This window comes from Geotrypetes seraphini, chromosome 3, assembly GCF_902459505.1.
Source record: "Geotrypetes seraphini chromosome 3, aGeoSer1.1, whole genome shotgun sequence".
In the NCBI taxonomy this organism is placed as follows: Eukaryota; Metazoa; Chordata; class Amphibia; order Gymnophiona; family Dermophiidae; genus Geotrypetes; species Geotrypetes seraphini.
Genome location: NC_047086.1, coordinates 142,833,878 through 142,856,708, shown reverse-complemented (window position 1 = coordinate 142,856,708; position 22,831 = coordinate 142,833,878). Strand labels below are relative to the sequence as shown.

Genomic DNA, 22,831 nt, shown 5'->3' with positions numbered 1-22,831 from the left:
CGAGCCTTTTGACTTCACATCTGTCATTTTTCCACTCTATGTCAAAGTGGGTGCTGATCGGTTTCAAGACATGTACTCAGTGTAACTGGACCATTTCAAGCTCTGATCCCACAATTGAGTCCTTGAACATTCATGAACTCTGTCGGCATATGCAAAAGAGTTCACTCCAAAGCACAACAAATTCAATGCAATAAACCTTTTGGTTTGACATTGACATCACACATGGTGAGAGATTGTGGGCCTCCTGATCAATCTGTATTGACACCAGTATCAGTATTGACACCGAGTGGACTGTCACTGCATATAGATCGTTGAACATCAGGCTCTCTTCAGAGATAAGACTCAACATCATCTTCATCCATGCCTCATGCTTCACGTAAGGATGAGGTCATGCACCCTGCTAGATGCAAGCATCAGAGTCAGCATGAACCCATTCCATGAATGGGTCATCATCAGCAGAGGAGTTATCTCCTGGATCAGAGCATCAACATCAACCCCTGTCTCGATGCTCTTCAACACACAGTTACCCTCTTCTCAATGCACACCCCCTGTTTCATCTAGGAAAGATATTTTTAGGAGTCTGACTCGTATATCTCCAACCACTCTGAGGATTTGCCAGATTTGTCAGCCAATCTTATAGCATACTTTCTGATCCTTCTCCTCCACCTCAAAGACATAACTTGCTGCCAGAAAGCATGGCTTTGTCAGACAAATGGATCAAGCTCTACCCATTAAAATGAAGATAGGGGAGGAACCTTGCTCTGAGCTTTTTGAGCTGCGTGACTGTGAATCTCCACCAAATAACCTCGTTAAAGTGCCTTTACATAAAGTCATGAGAGAAACCTAGAGGACCACTCTGTCAGTCCAGGTAGCGCCTAAAAAAATCTGACACAATGTATAGAAAACAAAAGTGTCCAGGGTTTGTCAAAGTCTTGTCTAGTTGTGGAATCTGCTTTAAATTGTTCACACAGTTCAAGGTCTTATGCTTATGCTTCTTCTCCTCCTGGAAGGAAAGCCGGAACATTAGATTCCTTTGATAAACACATTTTTCAATCATCTATGCTAACAAATAGAATATTGGATTACCTATTCTATACTTCCATTTATTTAAACTCTTTAATTAGACAACTTCCAATCTTGAGGAATTCCTTCATCAAGAAAAACTAAAAATTCCAACAGTTGTGCAAAAACTTGTTTACTTCAATGCATTTGCTGTTTTTTCTTGCAGTGGCAGGAGCAATGTACCGCTTATCTTGGCTCAGAGTCTCTGATCTTGAAAACTCAGGACAAGAACGCCTCTCTGATGTCCGTTGTAAGAGTGATGATCTGTTTAGAGAGAAAATCAAAGAGGTAGCTGATTGTATTAAAAGAATACCAGATACTATGACATCTTTGTCTAAGCCACAAATCTCTACATCATCATCATCTTATAGAAGATATTCTGTTCCACTGGAATATTCTTACTATTATAATATGAAACATCATTACAATCAGCCATTTTCATCATCATCTAGGCCTGCTAATTGGTGCTGCCATGCAAAGCAACAAAAGTCACAATCGCATTCTCAATCAAAGCAACAGTCCTTGTGAGTCTTCTAGAGAGCATTGCCAACATCTCCCTGAACCTACCTCCTGATCTCCCCATAGGAGGCTGTTTTGCTCTTCTTTTTTTTTTTTCACTAACCTCAGTCTCTTGTCACAATAGACTAGTGGGTGCTTCAAATCATCACTCAGGGCTGTGCCCTATATTGGATCAAAAAACCTCCAAACCATCTACCAAGATTCTCTTTTCACTTCCCTCCAGAAGATGAGTTGAGTAGACTTCAGCCTCATGAATGGTCTCTCGGTATGACCATCTTGCATCTGATTTTTGCTCAGTGGGCAACATCGCATATAGATCTCTTCACTTCTTCTCAGAGCAACAAACTTCCACATTTCTGTTCCAGACTTTTTACTCACAGCCACATGGCTTCAGATGCCTTTCTTCTCCATTGGGGAAATAATTTCCTGTACACATTTCCTCTGATCTCTCTTGCAGGGAAAACTCTACTCAAACTTTGACAGGATCAGGGTACCATGATCCCAGTAGCACCTTTCTGGCCAAGCCAAGTTTGGTTTTTACTTCTTTTGGACTCCCATCCAAGAAGCTGTGGAAATTGCAAATGTTTCCAACATTATTCATTCCTTCATTCTGACCCCCACTCATTAGCACAGCATGGTTTCTTTCTCTGAACAGAATTTTTTTTTTTTTTTTTTTTTGCTTTTTAGTTGAAGTATCTGCTATCTTAGAAGCTTCTAGGAAACCTTCCATTCAGCACTGTTACTGCTTTAAGTGGACATAATTCTTTTCCTGGTCTGTACTGCATTTTCTGAAACCCATTACCTGCCCTCTTCTATCAATACTAACCACCTTTTATATCTCTCCATTGCTGGTCTAAAAACCAACTCTGAGCTCATCTTAGTTCTATCAATGCATTCCACTCTCATCTAGAGAGAAAACCTCTCTTTTTATCCTTTAGTAGATAAATAAGAAGGGTAGAAACTCAAAATTATATCTAAAAAATATAATTTTTAATATTATTGATCTGTATGACCAATGACAACTGTGCATGATTCTTATTGACCGTAAAATCAATGATCAATGAGGAGCACTGCCAAAGTCCCTAGATATTATACAGGCTATTTGTAAACCAACATTGCTTTTTGCTTATGTGGAGAGAGATCTTCACTGGCACTATATTTTTTGGGATATAGCAAGATAAACTCGGATATGTGAAAACTCAATAATGTTCCAAAACACACTTTCACAAGAAAAATACAAAAAATGTCATATACAACATAAACAGTGCTGCTTTGGTTTGAATAGGATTTTTTTCAAAAAATGGAGGAAAAAGTCTCAGACTGAAGCCCTCCCACCACCACAATGGTGGTCCAAGATGGTTGGGTGATAACCTCACTGGCAAAAAACCAGGAGATGCGTTTCGGCATCCCGCTAAAAGTTTGATCGGATTGTTTTACACCCTGAGGCAGCAGACTTGTGAAACGCTGGCCACCGTTGGTGTACCGATCAACAGAAGATAAGTTGAAAGTTTCTTTCCTCTATCACCTTGCACAGACAGCCCTGCTTAAGGCTTTTATACTTTGGGAGTGAAATGGAGTTTTTTTTTGCCAGTGAGGTTATCACCCAACCACCTTGGACCACCATTGTGGTGGTGGGAGGGCTTCAATCTGAGGCTTTTTCCTCCATTTTTTGAAACGCATCCTATTCAAACCAAAGCAGCACTGTTTATGTTGTATATGACATTTTTTGTATTTTTCTTGTGAAAGTGTGTTTTGGAACTATATTTTTTGGGAACATAATTTACCAAATATACATATAAAATTAAGCTGGGAAATTTATTCATGCTAAAGAGCAGGTAAATATATGTTCATAGAATCCCTGGGATAATTCCAAAATGGGAAGCATGCACATACTTCTTTTTTTTGCCAGTACTCACAGAAGTGCATTTACTGTTTAGGTGTACACAAGTTATAAAATTATCCCCGTTACCAATTCAAGGGATTGTACATTCTCTTGAAAAATGGGACAACTTGTTTGTGGCTCTTTGAATAATTGTTCATTCACTCTTAGTGAGGAGACTTTTTGTATTGTGATAAGTACTATGGGGACCATGCGGGCTACAAAATACTTGGAAATTATAAAATTTGTAAAAGATGCTCCATAATCCTTGTTTCTGGATTTCAGCAGGAGATGAACTATTATACTTTTGAAGTGGTCTTTTTTGTTCTTTTTGGGGATATGGTGCAGGGCAGCAGATTGCGACTGAGCCACTTTGCTCTGGTAGAATGATTGTTGTGATAATGAGTTTTACTTCCTATGGAAATGTTAAGCTAACACCTGCATCATTCTCTTTGTGTATGTGCAAATGGATGCATATGTGTATACACAAATATTTAAAGGCAAGACGGATGACCTGTAACATATTTTGTTTTGGGGTTTTTTCCTTTAGCTACTGGGATTCATCTTATGACAATGATGTGATGGAAAACCGGATCGGACTCAACTTGTTGTATGCTCAGGTGAGAGTGGATCTTGAAGATAACTGCAAACAAAAGAGGAAACAGCATCCTTGTACATCCTAATTTGTCCCTCCCTTTCCTAAAGGTTCCCCAAATTTATATCTTGCTGCTATCTGCTTATTTTTTATGCAGACGGTATCTGACATTGAGCAAGGATGGATCCTGGTAAACAAGGAACAACATCGACAGCTGAAATCCTTACAGGAGAAAGTGTCCAAGAAAGAGGTAGGTGGCTCTGGTCTGCTGAAGTATGTAAGCAGGTGGCAAACAGAGTATGTAAGCAGCAGAATATTCCTTTTCTAGGCAAGCATATGACAGCTGTGTGAGTATAAATCAGTCAGGGGAACAAAAACATTTTTCATTAATTTCTCCCAGTGGAATGAGGGAAGAGTTTGAGGATATTTAAAATCAGTGTTTTGCATTGCAAGCATATTAGGAAGGCCAACTAACTAGGCTTAAAAATTGTTGCCATCCACTCAGTATGAGTTGGCTCCTGTAGCATGCATGTGTTTAGACGGCTTGGCAGGAAATAAGAAGAGTGTGCTAGAAAAAACAATGTACATAAATTTGATTCTCCGAGGACAAGCAGGAATAGTCTCGCATGTGGGGTGACATCATCCATAGAATCCGGTATGAACACATATGTGCACACATATTAAGTGCACTGTCACTTTAAATTTATGGCAGAGCCCGTACCATGTGCATGCCGGTGCCTTCCTGCCCAACGTTCACTTGTGGGACCTGCAGTTCTTCATTTTCCGTGGATCTAAGAAGTTGTCTCTTCAGTGTTCTCAGTATGTCAAACTTTTCGTTTTTTGGTGTCTTCCCATCATTATTTTTTGTCCTTTTTGTCATCATTCTTTCTTTTTATCCAGTTCCTTTATATCTACCAATTTAGATTCATTTTTTACAACTTTTTTATTTTTGCCCTTCAGGCTGCCATGAGCCTTTTTTCTGCCCAGGAGCATCGATTCTTTTAGGGTTGTTTCTTAATCGAGCTTCCTGGGCCATTGAGTCCTATGACTTTGGGTTGGCCGTTTCCTTTCCAGGTCCAAATCAATACCAAACTGCTTCAAGAAATGCTTTCAATTCAATAGAACCATATCAGGCTGTGATCTGCATAATTGGTGTGTCCAGTGCCTAAGTCCTGGACATTGACTGTATCCTCTGTGTCTATATGCAAGAGAGGCCACTGAAAGCTTGCAAACTTCAATTCAAAAATCTTTTTGGTACCATATCGGTGTCGACATTAAGCATGGCTGGGGATTCAGAACCATCTTCTGCGACTCTAGCATTGACATTTGCATCATCTCCATTGACACTGCATCAGGAGCATTGTGCATCGGGGTCGATGCAGCATCAAGACTCATCTTAATCATCGATGCTTCGAGCATCGGCAGACCTCGTATATAAGAAAGCTAAGAAGTATAAACATTCTTCCCCTTCTAGGCATACCATTGCATCCTCCCAAGCATAGACTTACATCGAAACATGCTAAGCATTGACATATGGATGACCATTCTCCATCCATATAACTAGTATCTCTACACAGGTGTACTTCAACATTAAGGTTTCTCATGCCTCAGGCCACAAGATATCTGTCCATTCAAATACAAATCACCCAGATCTCTGTCACTCCTTCCAATGGTGGTTCCTTCTGTGCAACTTCTCCTGAGGTCTCCCCTTCCAGTCTCCTCCTCATCAAAAATTTCTTATCAAAGATAATTCTGTGATGGGCTGGAGGGCTCATCTCAATGGCCTCCACCCTTAGAGAGTGGTCTTCTCACAAGAAAACTCTCCTTGTCAATCTTCTTGAACTCCAATAAATGATAAATGTTCTCAAAACATTCCAAGACCATCTCCTCCATTAAATAGTTCTCATCTGGACTGACAATCAAATTGCCATGTTCTATATGAACAAACAAGGGGGCACGGGGTTTCACCCTCTGTGCATGGAAGTGATCCAGATTTGGACTTGGGCATATGCTCATGGCATCCTTTTCAGAACAGTTTATCTGGCAGGGAAGTAGAACGTGTTAGCAGACACTCAGCTGACTCCTTCAGCCTCACGAGTGGTCTCTCAGTACGTCCATCCTGCATCAGTTTTTCTCCAAATGGGGGGGGGGGGACTCAGAACATAGATCTCTGCTTTCCCCCACAACTATAAACTTCCACTCATTTGCTCCAGACTATATGCCCCAATCACCTGGAATTGGTTGCTTTCCTCATCGACTACAGAACAGATTCCTATATGCATTACCTCTAATTGGGAAAACTCTACTCTTTGCCAAGTCGGGCACTATGATCCTCATAGTACCTCTCTGGCATGAATCCCACTTCTCAAATTGGGAACCCTATACATTACAACTGTTTTCAACACTACTTGCACAGAACGATGGCTCTCTCCTACATTCCAGTCTTCGCTCATTAGCACTCACAGCATGGTACGAGGGGCATTCAATAATTTACCTACCTCAGTAGGAAAGAAAAGTGTTTAAAAAAAAAAAATTTGTTTTATTTTTCAATATAGTCCCCTGATAGCTCCATACACTACATCCACTTTTCCTGCAATGACTTTAACCCCTTCAAACCAGGACGTCACAGCTTCCTTGATGTCTTTATCACTTGAAAACCACTGTCCTTGGAGAGATTTCTTCAAAACTCGGAACAGGAAATAATCCGAGCAAGCAAGCTCAGGACTGTAGGGTGGATGGTTCTGCTGCTGAAATCCACATTCTTGAATGGCAGCTTGTGATTGTTGTTACTTATGCATTGTCATGAAGAAGCAGCACGCCTCCTGTGAGTTTTCAACTTTTCTCATTGATTGCAGATTTCCACAATTATTGTGTTGGCATAACTTTTCTCATTGAATACAGATTCCCACAAAGCAATTATTGTGTTGGCATAAATCTCCCTGGTTATGATTGTTTTATGTGGTATGAACTTCAGAAGCAAAAATGTCCTTTATCATCCCAGAAGACAGTTGCCATGACTTTGCCTGCATATTTTTCTGACTTGATCTTTTTTGGGATGGGGGATGATTTGTGTTTTCACTGCATTGACTCCATTTTGTACTTAGGATCTCTGTGACCCAAGTCTCATCTCCAGTCAACAAACGATGAAAAAAATTCACTTGGTCTTCAAGGAACATATCCAAGTTCTCCTGACAGCACTGGAGTCTCGTGACTTTCTGATATGGTGGTAGCATTCTTGGAATCCATCTTGCAGTAATTTTGGATATGCCCAGCTTTTCATTAATTATTTTTCAAACTGTACCTGCTGAGATGCCCATATCTTATGCTATTCAGGAAACCTTAATTTGTCTGCCTGACAAAATTAAATTCTTGACTTTCTTGCACATTTCTGTGGAAGTTGCTTCCACAGGCCGTTCAGCGTGAGGGTCATTTTCAATGGGTTCTCTACCCCATTTAAACTGCTTACTCCAAAATTTTGTTTTGTAGAATGATGTTGCAGACTTACCATAAACTGCAGTCATGCATTCATGGATCTCCTTTGGCTTTTTCCTTCTTTCGTGAGAATTTTATCACTGAACTATGCTCCAAATCTAGCAGTTTCTTACTTGATTTGCACAAGGACTGTCCTGACATCCTGTCTCTTGGAATGTTAGACTCGCACTGAGCCACAACTGTGCATGAGTAACTTTGAGACATGTCACCGCATGCATAGATTTGTTTCAACACTACTTTCTTTCTTACTCAGATAAATTATTGAATGCAGGTTCGACAATCTATTTTTTTAGTAAATAGTCCCACACTTTGGAATTTTCTTCCAGTTCATATTTGTTTGCATACCTCGATTCTTTTAAATTGGATTTAAAACTCTCTTTTTATTTCATGATGCTTATTCTTGAATTAAATTTTATTTTAATTTGAATGGAATACAGGATATCTAAATGAGATTGCAATTCTGGACCAAGGAGTAATTTCTTATTGTATTAAGGGGCTGGAGGACTTACCATACAGTGAGAGATTAGAGAAACTGGGCCTCTTCTCCCTTGAAAGAGGAGACTGAGATGGGACATGATCGAAACATTCAAGATAAAGAAGGGAATAGACCTAGTAGATAAAGACATGTTGTTCACCCTCTCCAAGGTAGAGAGAACGAGAGGGCACTCTCTAAAGTTAAAAGGGGATAGATTCCGTACAAATATAAGGAAGTTCTTCTTCACCCAGAGAGTGGTAAAAAACTGGAGGCTGTTATAGGGGAAAACACCCTCCAGGGATTCAAGACTAAGTTAGACAAGTTCCTGCTGAACCAGAATGTAAGCAGGTAAGGCTAATCCTCAGTTAGGGCACTGGTCTTTGACTTAAGGGCCATCGCGTGATCGGACTGCTGGCACGATGGACCACTGGTCTGACCCAGCAACGGAAATTCTTACGTTCTTATGCTTTTCTTTTATTGTAGTTCTTCCCTTTTCCCCCCTCCCCTTTTTATGTCTATGTCAAATTAGTTTTTAATGTAATTATTATTTGATTGTAAGCCTCTTAGAAGGATCCCCAATGGGCGGGGTAATAAATAATAAACTTGAATACCTACACACTCTATGCTTCAATCTTGGCTGTTATTGAAGCATCCAGAAAACCCTCTACTCAAAGGTGTTAGCGCTTCAAGTGGACCAGATTCTCTGTCTGGTGTGGCTACTCTCATCCATTCTGGACAACCTTCTTCACCTCTCTAATTCAGGCTTAATGACTAACTTGGTTCAAGTACATCTCAGTGCTATCAGTGCATGTTATTCTCCATTAGATAAAAACCCACTTTCACTTCATACTTTGGTATCCAGATTCATGAAAGGACTTTACCATACTAAACTATCTATCAAGTCCTTGCCTGTAGCCTGGGATCTTAATGTGATTCTCTCTGCTCTTATGAAGTCTCCCTTTGAACCACTCACACTTATCATATATACTCAAATATGAACCAATCCAAATATAAACCAAGGTAACCTTTTGTTTCCCCAAAAAAGGAGGAAAAAAAGGTTGACTCGAATATAAATTGAGGCTAGAAATCTGGGTTCTTGAGTGGCGTTTGTCAGGGATCATGCCATAAGTATTCACTAATTTTTCAGTTGGGACTGTTTCCAAGTCCAAAAAAAGCTGAAGGAGAGCTGACAAATATTTTCCTACTTGGGGCCTCGACAGCAACCAAAGTTTCTGGACTTATATCCCCACCAGAACACCTGGCCTCAGTCACACATGCAGAAAACAGAAAAAAAAAAAACCTTTCAAATACAAACCCACAAACTAAAAGTACTATTGTACACAAACGAAACCCTAATATACCAGACTCTGCACACAGTACACTACAAAAGAAATAGAAAGAAATGCATTTTTTCCTGAACAGTCCAAAATATCAAAACAGGTATAAATTTTCAAAATTTGACATATTTCAATCACTAAATTGAAAATAAAAACATTTTTCCTACCTTTGTTATCTGACGATTTTTATTTTTCTGGATGGAAAGCTTCTGCACAGTATTTGTCATATTGAAGGCCCCTCCAATAAGTAATATCTCCTCTACTTTTTTCTCAAAAAGGTGACTAACCGTCTGAAAAAACAGACTCTATTCTGCATTAGGAGCCTAAATATTTAATAATGAAAATAATTTATTTTCTATAAGCATTTTCAAAAAGGAGGTATCTTCCTTTTTTATCATGTATGATTTCCTTTACTTTACTGAGGCATTCATCAATTCTCATTGGCTTCCAATCCAGGAAAGAATACAATTTAAATTCTACTGTATACTATTTAAAACTATAAATGGAGACAGCCCAACCTACCTAAACGACCGCCTCATCCAAACCACCTCTACCAGGCATAGAAAAACACACACCCCATTCACTTACCCCCCAATCAAAGAAGTAAAAAGGAAAAAACTATACAACGGACTACTGGCCACTCAGGCAGCGAAGATAGACAACCAAGTCTCCAACCTATTGACATCAACCCCAGACTACAAGATGTTCAGAAAGGAAATAAAAACTATACTCTTCAAGAAATCCCTTAATAAAGCTTAATACCATGATAAAGCTTAACCGCCCTCTTACCATCCCCTCCCTAACCCCAGATCCTACTTTTCCCTCTCTTGGAAACCTTCTCTGATCTAACGTTGTAACCCTTCTTCCATAACTCTTTTTGTAATCCGCTTTGAACCGAAAGGTAATGGCGGAATAGAAATCTGTAATGTAATATACTTTGGGAACCAATGAAGTCTCAGACTACTGGTACCCCATTTGTTTTAGATTTAACTCTATTAGAAGCAACTAGCAGGGAGGAAATACTCGGCAGAATAGCACTTGGTCGCTCTTCAATGAAGGCTCTCGACAAAGTATTCAAAGGCAGACTTATCTATGTACTCATTTTCTCAGTGGTCAGTTATGGATGCGAAAGTTGGACGCTATCGAAACAAGACATAAAGAAGTTTGATTCATTTCAGCTTTCTCTTATTGGGTTCAGATCTGTAGCTAACACTTCCACAGAGTTTTTGCACTGAACCTACAGATATATATTTGTTCAATTTTCTATACCGTTCTTCCAAGGAAGCTCAGAATGGTTTACATGATTATATTCAGGTACTCGAGCATTTTTCCCCTGTCTGTCCTAGTGGGCTCACAATCTATCTAATGTACCTGGTGCAATGGGGGGATTAAGTGACTTGCCCAGGGTCACAGGGAGCAGTGTGGGTTTGAACCCACAACCTCGGGGTGCTGAGGCTGTAGCTTCAACCAATTTTGCCACACTCGGGGTTAAGTTATTTAAAGTTAGTAAGTCAAACACGAAATTCCATAATAGCATCTTGAATCTGTGTTAGACACTTGTAGATTGCTTTAACATGGATTTTGTTTTGCTGTGCTCTTAGTATCATCTGTCATAGAAATTATTTCCTCTTGGCATACCTTGTACTGTCTGTGTCCTTCTGAACTTTAGTGCAGCTTTCAAATTAAATTGGGCAAAGAGAGGGGTGGTTTAATAATTTGATGACCCCCCACAATGTTCTCTTAGTAATTCCAGGAAATGCAGGCCAATTACACAAACCTTGGATTTGATTTTAGATTTAATTACTCGGCTTTCCAGATGTAAGTTCAAAGAGTGTTAGTCCCTACCCCAGAGGGTTTGTAATCCATTTTATACATAAGGAAATGGAAATGTCTTGTTGAGGTCAGAAGGAGCATCTGTGGGATTTGAACCTGGACTTCCCTTATTCTCAGCTTGCTGCTCTAATCACTAGGGCTACTTTCAGAAATTGATTCTTGCCAAGCTATCTCCAAGTGCCACATTCACTCTTGCACACCCCCTGCCCTAATGTTCTTTGAGAACAGAACAGTTCAGTCAGGAGGCAATAGCATCTGAGAGCAATGCTGGTTTACTTTTGCAGTTTATCCGGCTGGCACAGACACTGAAGTACTATGGCTACTTGAAGTTTGACCCGTGTATCACAGATTTCCCAGAGAAGGGCTGTCACGTGATTGTCAGTGCTGGCAACAATGAACTGAATTTCCAGGTGAAGCTCCCAAATGAGCAGATGAAAGAGGGAAGCTTCAAGGTTACACGGATGAGGTGTTGGAGGGTCACATCATCTGTGAGTTATACAACAATGAATATAAAATATAATATGTGTATGTGTTATTTAGCAGCACTAGTAACATACTCATTTGATAATTGCATAAGTCATTCTCAGATATTGGGTATGTGAGGCTGAAACAAACTGGGGACAGTCCTTTGTGTTTTTTAACACATCTGCCACATTGCTACATACCAGGCCACCCTCAATTCTTTTTTCCTGAGAACACTAATTCTTTAGACTTAACCACCTCTGTTATGCTTCCCTCTGCTGGCTCTTAAATAGTATTATCTTATGATATGGGAATGTGCATTCCTGTATCCCCTCTTGGGAGTCCCACATGGGTAGAGAAAGGGTATAGGGGGATGGAACTTGATAATCAAAGCAGTTTACATGCTATAGTAGGAATCAAACTCACAACCTCAGGATGCAAAGTCACCTGCTCTAACCACTAGTCCACTCTTCCACTCCTAAGGGCATTGGCATTCTCTCTTTGAGGAATACATAACTGATGCATTTTCTCTTAGGTTGCAATGGTGAATGGCACAGCCAACACCAGCCCAGACAAATCAGAGGTGAAACTGGAGCTGGCATTTGAATACTTAATGAGCAAAGATCGGTTGCAGTGGGTCACCATCACCAGCCCCCAGGTAAGAAATGAGATGTAACTTCAGTAATATCTGAAACTATTACAAATTTGCACTGCTTATATATGAGAAGCGCTAAAGCATATGATGAAGTGATATGTTCCCAAATAGTGAATTACTTGGTTGGGGAACAGTGGTTTGGCTGATGATCCATGGATGAAAATCCCATGGCTGCTCAGGTTCCTTTCAAGAAGGGAAAGCATGAGGGTTGGTAAAAAGCAAGGAACTGGATTTGGAGCATTCAGGTATCTTGGTAGAGATAGCCATGTAGCAAAAGTAGAAGGCTACTGGAAGTACAGGTCTCCAGTTTTATCTGATTGATTGGGGTGTTTTTTTTATTTTTTTTTTTTTACTAAAAACTGTAGATCTTTTCTGCATTTTGTTTGCATGTTTTCCTTCTTTAAAATTGTATTTGGATTTAGCTTATGCCTCCTTAGTAATAGTTCAAATTGAGTAACATTCAGGTATAGTAGTATTGTGCTGTCCCCAGAGAGTTTACTGTCAAAGTTTGTATATGAGGTATTGGAGGGTTAAGTAGGAGCAACAGTGGGATTTGAGCCCTGGGTTCTCAGATTCTCAGCCCAGTGCTATAACTACTATGTGGCTACTGTACAGAACAATCTGATGTGCAGAAGTCTACCTGGAAAGCTCTGGCAATTCTATGAGCTACAATACAATACAACTTCTTATATTCCGTAATTTTCAACAGGGAATCATTGCGGCTTACAGCAAGAAGAATTACATTCAGGGCCAAATTAAAGGGTAGGCCCAGTAGACACAAGCCTTGGGCCTGAAAACATCAAGGGGTGGCCCGCCGGTGTGGTGATTTGACCAGGGCCATTGTTAGGGGAGGGCAAACAGGGCAGCTGCCCAGGGCCTTGCAGCTCCAGGGGGCCCTGCAGTCCAGGCATTTCTTCCCCTAGTTGGTCCATCTCCCTCCTTTCCCCTCACCTTCATGGTCGCCTTTCCATTTAAAAATCAACGCTTTCTTTTTCAGACGGGCCCCTGCATTGGCAATCATTCTCTTAAGTTGCAAGCGGCTGCTCAGCCCAAAGCTTCCCCTCTGACGCAGCTTCCTGTTTCCGCCTGGGCGGCTTGTGTCAAAGGGGAAGCTGTGGCATGGGATCCGCAAGGATCATCGTTTTTCAACTCCCGCAGACCTCATGGATCCCGCTCACCCTATGGATTTTTGTTTTAACTTCTATAAACCTCATGGATCCTGCTGAAGACTGCAGGATACATGGGGTAAGCAGGATCCATGAGGAAAGGGTTCAGAGTTTGTCCTGGGGAAGGAAGGGGGATTTGTTCAGAGATGTTGAGGGGTTGCATAGAAGAAAAACTGTACACTGGCACTGATATGGTTTTGAATTTTAAAATAAAAGAAAAAAGAAATCAAGTGGAAATAAAGAAGTGGATTAGAAAACAGGTAAATGGGGTGGGGGGGGGCCCTTGAAGAATTAATCCTGCCCTGGTTACATTTGTGATATAGTGTTAGAGATAAGCAAGTTTATCATTGTTAGGTTAGTTTTAGGGTGGCAGTCTGTGGGATGAAGAGGACTGGGATAAGTTGAGACTTCTAGGGGAAGAGATATGTCTCTAATCTTTTCCTGAAAAGGCAGTGTGTGGGGCTATTATGTTGGAGAGAGATGGTTTATTTCCAAAGTATGGTTTCTTAAAGCCAGCTAAGGATGGAAATGCTGCAGAACGTAGTGATCTGTGCTCCTTTTTGTGTGGCGGGTTGAGAGTCCTAGTCATTGCACAGTGACAGCTTCTGGTGGAAGAGCAGTAGACTGAATCAGAGAAGCCTGGTTTAGATCCTGCTGAAATGCCTAATGGATTTGGGCAAATCACTTCACCTTCTATTGTCTGAGGTACAAACTTAAATTGTGAGCCATCAGGGGCAGGGCAATATCCACTCTACCTGTTTTATAACTCCTCTTGAACTACTACTGAAAATGTGTGAGCTAAATCCCAGGTTAGTAAGCATCTAATGATCAGACAGGATTTCTGGGGGAGTCATGCTCTGTTAAACCCTTTTGTGTGATAGCTGGGCTAGGTAGAAGGTGGGAGATAGTTCAGAATAAGAAACCCGGGCTAGTTACAAGTGATGCTTCTCAATAAAGGCTGGCTATTCCTAAAGAGAAAATTGCCTGGCCAAAATCACGTATGAAACAGACTCCCTGTGAAGACTGCTAAATACAAGCCTTGTCACCATTTTGTAGTCCAGTGTTCTACCATGGTGCATCCATAGTGAGTCACCAGCCGCATTTTGCACTCAGATGATGGTCTTCATAACTGCATATTCCTTTGCCATGCACACTGACTGGCTCTTTGTTTACAAGGCATGTTAATAGGTTTATTTACAAAATAAAAATGCAGGATTTTTCTCACACATTCTTCACTGTTATGGGTAGGCTTTTTGTAAAAGGATAAAAAAAAATACCATCCTATGTCAGGTGAGAATACATTCAGTCTTTTTCATGAATTATTGCATCTCTATGGAGATACTTGTGAATCACCAAAAGTAGTATAAAAACACTGTCTGTAATCCGTGCACTATAAGTAAAGGCAGCCATCATTTGTCACCTGGAGTTTTTGGATGTGGTTGAAATATGAGAGCACATATATTAACTACCATATTTCCCCATATATAGACCGCGGCATATACATGGGTTTTACAAACCCTGTATGGGGCACAGCCTAGTTATATGAGGCGGCCTATATAAAAATTTTAAGTCACCCCCCCCCCCACCCCCAGTACCTTTTAAGGAGCCCCCTGGATGCCGGACAGTGAATCTCCAGCAGTGATTTTGCTTGCTGAGTGACTGACGTCAGTTCTTGCGAGTCTCGTGAGAGCTGACGTCGGCCATTCAGCAGGCGGTGTGAGGACAGGCCAGATGCCGAAGAGATCGCGGCTGCCTTGCACCGCTGGAGATTTGCTGTCTGCCATCCAGGGGGTTCCTGAAAAGGTATCGAGGAAGGGGGGATGATTGACAAAGGCAGGGGAGGTACCGGAAGATAAGCCATGGCTAAAACCATGGGGCGGTTTATCTTCTGTTTTTTAAACATAGGCCGCCCTTTTCTGTGGCCTATACATGGGTGCGGCCTATGCAGAGGGATGGCCTATATGCAGGGAATTAACGGTATAAGCAGAATGTGCAATACCAGTCTGCTTCAGTGGGCTGATCCAGTCCTCATGTTCTTCAAATCTGTTCCCAAGCCTAATAATGGTTTTCCCTCTTAAGATCATTACCAAGATGGAGAATGCAAAAGAACTGAGTTTAGAAATGTAAGGTAGGACCGGGTCAGTCTAGTTGTGACTCATCATTATGGCTATATTGCAGGTATTGTCCTTAGCCTAATTATAGTGTCAGTAAGGAGGTAATTTTTAGTCATCTTCTGTTTCAAAGTTCTGTTTGGACTTTCTCCCAAATACCTGATTGACCTCTTTACTTTTGGAAATAAGAAACAGGAGAAATTTGCACCTGAACTTTGTCTTCCCACTTGTTAAAGATTGCAAATTTAAAGAACATCATTATCTTTTGTCATATCAAAGGAGGCAATATAGTTATTATGGGCGACTTCAATTATCCTGGGATAGATTGGAACCTAGGCAACTCCAGCCAGTAGGGAGACCCAGTTCCTGGATGCTGTAGGCCAGGGGTGTCCAACCTTTTGGCTTCCCTGGGCCGGCTGTAGGCCAGGGGTTCCAACATTTGGCTTCCCTGGGCCGCATTGACCGAAAAAAAATTTTCTGGGGCCGCGCAAATGCAGTAGCAAGACAGAGGAGGGAGCCAACAAGACGGTAAACACCCGGGGGCAGCAGAGGAAAACACTGCATCACCCTCGACTGGGGCCGTACAAAATACTTCACGGGGCCGCATAGCCGCAGGTTGGACACCCCTGTTGTAGGCGATTGCTTCCTGGAAAAACTTGTCAAGGAAAATACGAGAGGAAATGCAATTCTGGACTTAATTCTAAATGGGCTATGAGGACCGGCACAAGATATAGAAGTAGAAGGGACGCTAGGAAACAGTGATCACAACATGATCCACTTCAACCTAGACACAGGAACAAAAAATCGATCCAGAATGACTGCCACGGCACTGAACTTTCGAAAAGGTACATTAGATAGATGTGAGCCCGCCGGGACAGACAGAGAAAAATGCTTGAGTACCTGAATAAACTGTTATAAACCGTTCTGAGCTCTCCTGGGAGAACAGTATAGAAAATTGAATGAATAAATTGAATGAATAAAAGGGAACTACGAAGGGATGAGTCATGGTGAGGAAGAAGAATAGGAAGAGGATAAGCATTGTAAATACGCTAGAGCAAGCATGGTCCCTTTTTAAGGACACAGTCACAGAGGCACAGAATCTATATATACCGCGTATCAACAAGGGTTCCAAGAGGAAAAAGAACAAGGAACCGGTGTGGCTCACTGTAGCAGTGAAGGAAGTGATCAGAGACAAGAAGACTTCATTTAAGGAATGGAAAGATCAAAGACGGACGAAAACAGGGAAAAGCACAAACGACATCAATGCAAGTGCTATAAGCCGGTAAGAGGGGCAAAAAAAAAAATAACAAAGGAGGCAAAAACTTTAAGCTGTTCTTTCAATATATTAAGGGGAAACAACCCATGAAGGAAGCAGTGAGGCCGTTGGAAGACCATGGAATTAAGGGAGTACTAAAGGAAGACAAAGCGATCACTGACAAACTGAACACATTTTTTGCGTCTGTATTTACCAAAGAGGATATATCCAATATATCAGGAAAAAGAAGATGGGAAACTGACAGGGGCGACGGTCAGTCTAGAAGAGGTATGCAGACAGATTGATAGGTTTAAAAACGATAAATCCCCGGGACCGGACGGCATCCACCCGAGGGTAATCAAGGAACTGAAAGGGGTTATAGCTGAACTGCTTCAACTAATAGCCAATCTGTCGATCAAATCAGGAAAGATTCCGGAAGACTGGAAGGTGGCAAATGTTACGCCGATCTTCAGGAAAGGTTCAAGGGGAGATCTGGGAAACTACAGACCAATAAGTCTGTCTTTGGTACCGGGGAAGATGGTAGAGGTGCTGATAAAGGACCGCATCATTGATCACCTTGATGGACACAAACTGTTGAGGACCAGCCAGCACGGCCTCAGCAAAGGAAGAACTTGCTTGACAAGCTTACTGCACTTCTTCAAGGAAGTAAATAGACAGATAGACAAGGGAGACCCAGCCGACATCGTATATCTAGATTTTCAGAAGGTGTTCAACAAGGTCCCACATGAACGTCTACTTCAAAAATTTGCGAACTATGGGATCGAGGGTGATATACTCATGTGGATTATAAACTGGTTGGCGGATAGGAAACAGAGAGTTGGGGGTAAATGGACAATACTCGGACTGGAAAAGCGTCACAAGTGGAGTGCTGCAGGGTTCAGTGCTTGGACTTGTGCTCTTCAACATATTTACAAACGACCTAGAAATTGGCACGATGAGTGAGGTGATTAAATTTGGGCGATACAAAGTTGTTCAGAGTAGTGAGGACACAGAAGGATTGCCAAGACCTACAACGAGACATAACCACACTCGAGGAATGGGCAACGAAATGGTAAATGAGGTTCAATGTGGATAAGTGTAAGGTGATGCATGTTGCTAACAGAAATCATATGCATGAATACAGGATGTCCGGTGCTATACTTGGAGAGAGCCCCCAGGAAAGAGACTTGGGAGTACTTGTAGACAAGTCAATGAAACTGTTTGTGCAATGTGCGGTGGCAGCGAAAAAGGCCAATAGAATTCTAGGAATGATTAAGAAGGGGATCACAAACAGATCTGAGAAGATTATCATGCCACTATACCGAGCCATGGTACGCCCCCACCTGGAATACTGCATCCAACACTGGTCGCTGTACATGATAAAGGACATAGAACTACTCGAAAGGGTCCAGAGAAGAGCAATAAAATTGGTTAATGGACCGGAGGAGTTGCCGTACAATGAGAGACTAGAGAAACTTCGCCTTTTCTCCCTTGAAAAGAGGAGACTGAGAGGGGACATGATCAAAACATTCAAAATATTGAAGGGAATTGACTTAGTATAGAAAGAGTTTGTTCACCCTCTCCGAGGTGAAGAGAATGAGAGGGCACTCGCTAAAGTTAAAAGGGGATAGATTCTGTACAAATGTAAGGAAGTTCTTCTTCACCCAGAGTGGTAGAAATTTGGAACGCTCTTCCAGAGGCTGTTATAGGAGAAAACACCCTTCAGGGATTCAAGAAAAGGTTAGAAGTTGGCATGAGCGGGAGAGGAAGTGACAGGCATGAGCGGGAGAGGAAGTAACATCACTCTACCGAATGGCAGAGTGATTTTCGAGTTCCGATGGGGCTTGAAAGTAACGGCGATTAAATTACTTCCCTAGTGAGACAGAACCCCCAATTGATAGTGCAGAAGTGGGCGGAATACATGGTGAGTCGCCAAAAGCTGGACAAGTTCCGCTTTAACGAAACCGAGCAGTAAACGGACGGCGAAAGCATCGGGGTCACCAGTGGTAAACTCCAAGATGGCGTCTCCAGAGCAGTTTCAGCTGTCGTCGGCTCTGAAAATGATTTTGGAAGCTGGATTTCAGGACTTAAAGTTGGAAATAAAAGGGGTGAGAGCGCTCACCAAAATCAGAGCAGAAGTGAGTGATTTGGGAGGTCGGGTTGAGGCCTCCGAACATCATGTGTTGCGGTTGGAAGGGGAGATAATAGAAACCAAGACGGCGATGGCCCATCAAGTAAAGGAGCTCGCAGATCTACAAGCGCAAATTGAGGACTTAGAAAATAGGTCCAGGAGAAATAATCTGCGTTTTAAAGGGGTACCTGAATCTGATCAACATAAGAACTGTATAGAAGTGGTGAAAGACTTCTGCAGTCAGCTATTGGGGCCTAAAGAGACTGTGGATACAGCTAACATTATTATTTTAAGAGAGCACCACAGCTTGGGGGCGAGCAGACCAGGCACCCCAAAAGACATTATTGCGTGTTTTGGAGACTATTTATTTAAAGAAAACATTCTTCAAGCAGCCCGCAAGTGCCCACAATTTTCATGGAATGGAATTGTGGTAGGAGTTTTTCAAGATTTGGCTCTTACGAATTTACAGAAGAGAAGGGCCTTTCGTGAGATGACTCAGGTACTCCGTTCGGAGGGCCATCGTTATCGTTGGTTGTTTCTTTTGGAATGTGGTTGACTATTAATGGAAAGTCACGCAGAGTGGATACGGTGGGAGATATGTGGACTGCTCTGAAAGATTTGGGTTGTAATAACTTTGCTAGTGCTTCAATTGGAGCGACTTCGAAGAAAGTGGGGAGACCGGTGGAGGCCTTGAACATGATTAATCGGTTGACTAAGAAGTTTCCATCCTCAGAGAATTGAGTAACAGCATTGAGACTGGAGTATAGATATTGTTGGACTTGTTGGGGGCCCTTTAGATTAATTGAGGGTCCTTCAACTTGAGGCTTTGGGGTTTTTTTGTTTTTATGAATGGTTAGTTATGTGACCCCCGGCTGGAAGAAAGATGTATGAGTGTTATGGGGGAGGGGGTGTGGATGAGTAGTGTGGGTTATAAGTGTGGTTGATATTTTGAGTAGTTGATATGGGGGAAATTGATGTAATATATGGGACTAGGATGGAAAGATGTTATTGTTTTAAAAGAGTGGTTATGATTGGGAAGTATATGGGGACAGTAGCCCTTTAGGGGAGACTTCATCCTTTCTCGATGGCTGGTCTGGCGGCAGCTGGATCGGTATGTATGGGGGGAGGGGGGATTTGTGGGAAAACTGGAGGAGGTAGGGGGGTAGGATTCCAGAGGGAGGTGCTTAGGATTGAATCTTGGAATATCAATGGGATGAATAGTCCTGGGAAAAGGAATATTGTCTTCCGGGAATTGAAGAGAATGGGATGGGATATTTGTCTACTTCAAGAGACCCATCTAAGGCCCAGGGATGCGGGTTTTTTAGAGAACCCAGCATTTGAACATGTTTGGACACATCAAGGGCAAGATTCTGTTAGGAAAAAAGGAGGGATTGCAATTTTGGTAAAAAAATAGTTTGGGTTTGGTTATTGAGTAGGTATATCTGGACCCTCAGGGGAGATGCTTGGCGTTGAGAGGGATTTTACAGGGGCAAAGAGTGACGATAGTGAATATCTATGGCCCCAATACTGCCCAAACTGAGTTTTATCGGTCACTGCAGTGTGAGTTGCTATTATTTCTTCAGGGGGTGATACTTTTGGGAGGAGATTTTAATGTGTTTCCAAATGGGCGATTAGATTATTCTAAAGGGGGTTGAGGTTCAATTAGGGGGCATACTCGGTCGGGCATTTTTGCACTCCTTGGGATTAGTAGACTGTTGGCGCCTTCTGCATGGGACCCAGCGTAATTATACTCATTCTCATGCGCAACAAATCTATATTAGGATAGATGGACTCTGGGCTCATAGGAATCAATGGGGAAAGGTTAGGGGGGCTGAGATTGGGAGTATTCAGGTGCCTGATCATGCTCCAGTGTGGGTGGAATGTACCGAGGTGATATCTGGGGGAGGACCCCGCTATTGGAGGCTTAATGAGTCTCTACTTAATATCCCAGAGGTGGAAAAGGAGATTCTCCGTAGCATAGATAATTATCTGGAGTTTATTGATATGGGGGAGGTGTCAAATGGGATTCTATGGGATGCCTTAAAGTCCGTTTTGCGGGGTGTTTTTATCAAGTGGGGAGTTAGACTTAAACATCGACGAACTCAAGCCCAGCTATGCCTACGGGAACGCTTACTCTCCTTGGAGATGTTGCACAAGAGTACATCAGACCCCCATATGCTGGTGCAATTGCGTCAGATACGGGGGAGTTGTTGCAACTTCAAATGGAGGAGTTTAATTATGTGCGAGAGCGCTTTCGGTCTTATAAGTATGAGCATAGTAATAAATGTAGTGCCAATTAGCTCGTTATATTAAAATTAAACAGGCAAAGACATCTATTACAGCGATTTGAGACAGTGGGGGGCAGGTTCAGGTCACAGATAAAGATGTAGGTAATTCATGTTTGGAATATTATCGACAATTGTATAGTCTTGAAGAGAGTGGGAAAAATGTTGGGGTACATCGTTTCCTAGAAAAGGTAGATCTACCGGAGCTGTCTCTTGATGATCGGAAGTTGCTCAATCAACCGGTCACGTTGGGGGAAGTAATGGGAGTCATTCGGGGTGTAAAATCTGGTAAATCCCCGGGACTAGATGGCTACACGAGCCGCTTTTATAAGAAATTTGGACCACAGGTGGACCCATTGTTAGTACGTATAATAAATGGGGGTCTCAGAAGGGGGTCGCTTGTCAGATTCCATGGGGAAGCGAGTGTAGCGATCCTTCTGAAACCTGGGAGGGATCCGTTATGTTGTAATTCGTATAGACCTATTTCCCTGTTGAATGTAGATGTTAAAATTATAGCAAAAGTTTTAGCTGTACGTCTGGGTAAGCTTCTTACCAGCTTGATTCATATGGATCTATCTGGTTTTATACAACAGAGGCAAGTGGGTGACAACATTCGACAACCCTTACTTTTGATGTGGCATGTGAGGAGGAACCGGGAACAGGCGGTGTTGATGGCGATCGATGCTGAGAAAGCCTTTGATCGGGTATCTTGGGATTTCTTGTGGGCTGTTATAGATAAGGTGGGATTGCGGGGACTTTTTAATGCTTGGGTTCGAACGTTATATCGGGAGCCTCGGGCATGTCTTTGGATTAATCAGACCTACACTGAATTTTTTTCCATTGTGTGGGGTACTCAACAGGGCTACCCGCTTTCCCCATTACTTTTTGCATTATCCATAGAACCATTGGCAGTATTTATCTGAAATCACCCTCGACTGAAGGGGATCCAGGTAGATGGCATTGAACATCGTATAGCCTTATTAAAATGCTGGAAAGGGTGCAGAGATGAGCAACGAAGCTAATAACTGGTATGGAGAACTAGGAATACGAGGAATGAATCAAGAAACTGGAACTGTTCTCCCTTGAGAAGAGGAGACTGCGAGGGGACATGATTGAGACTTTCAAAATACTGAAAGGCATCGACAAAATAGAGCAGGAAAATAAATTATTTATCTTGTCAAGTGTGACATGGACAAGAGGACATGGACTGAAGCTGAGGGGGGACAAGACCAGGACAAATGTCAGGAAGTTCTGCTTCACGCAACAAGTGGTGGACGCCTGGAATGCTCTCCCCGAGGTTATTACTAAATCCACCGTTTTAGGATTCAAAAGCAAATTATATGCACATCTCCTTATGAGAGGCACAGAGGGATACGGGTGACTAAAACTACATCAGGTATGCACCTGACTGGGCCTCCGCGTGTGCAGATCGCCGGACCTTGGGTCTGATCCGGTGATGGCAGTTCTTATGTTCTTATTTGCCGATGATATTCTTTTGTACATGGGAGACCCAGATCATTCTATGGGACCCTTGTTACAAATTTTTGAGGAATATGGAGAAGTGTCCGGGTTCA

The 22,831-nt window shown here is 42.0% G+C and overlaps 1 protein-coding gene across 2 annotated transcripts in view; it reads left to right on the top strand.

Annotated features, from left to right (window-relative positions):
• The window catches only part of SNX17 (sorting nexin 17), a 149,845-nt gene that overhangs the window by 116,278 nt on the left and 10,736 nt on the right, over nt 1-22,831 (top strand). For both annotated transcript variants that reach the window (XM_033938345.1, XM_033938346.1), the window contains exons 8-11: nt 4,011-4,080; nt 4,213-4,305; nt 11,477-11,680; nt 12,190-12,312. In XM_033938345.1, the coding sequence (XP_033794236.1) occupies nt 4,011-4,080; nt 4,213-4,305; nt 11,477-11,680; nt 12,190-12,312 (490 nt within the window). The remainder of the gene's footprint in view (nt 1-4,010; nt 4,081-4,212; nt 4,306-11,476; nt 11,681-12,189; nt 12,313-22,831) is intronic.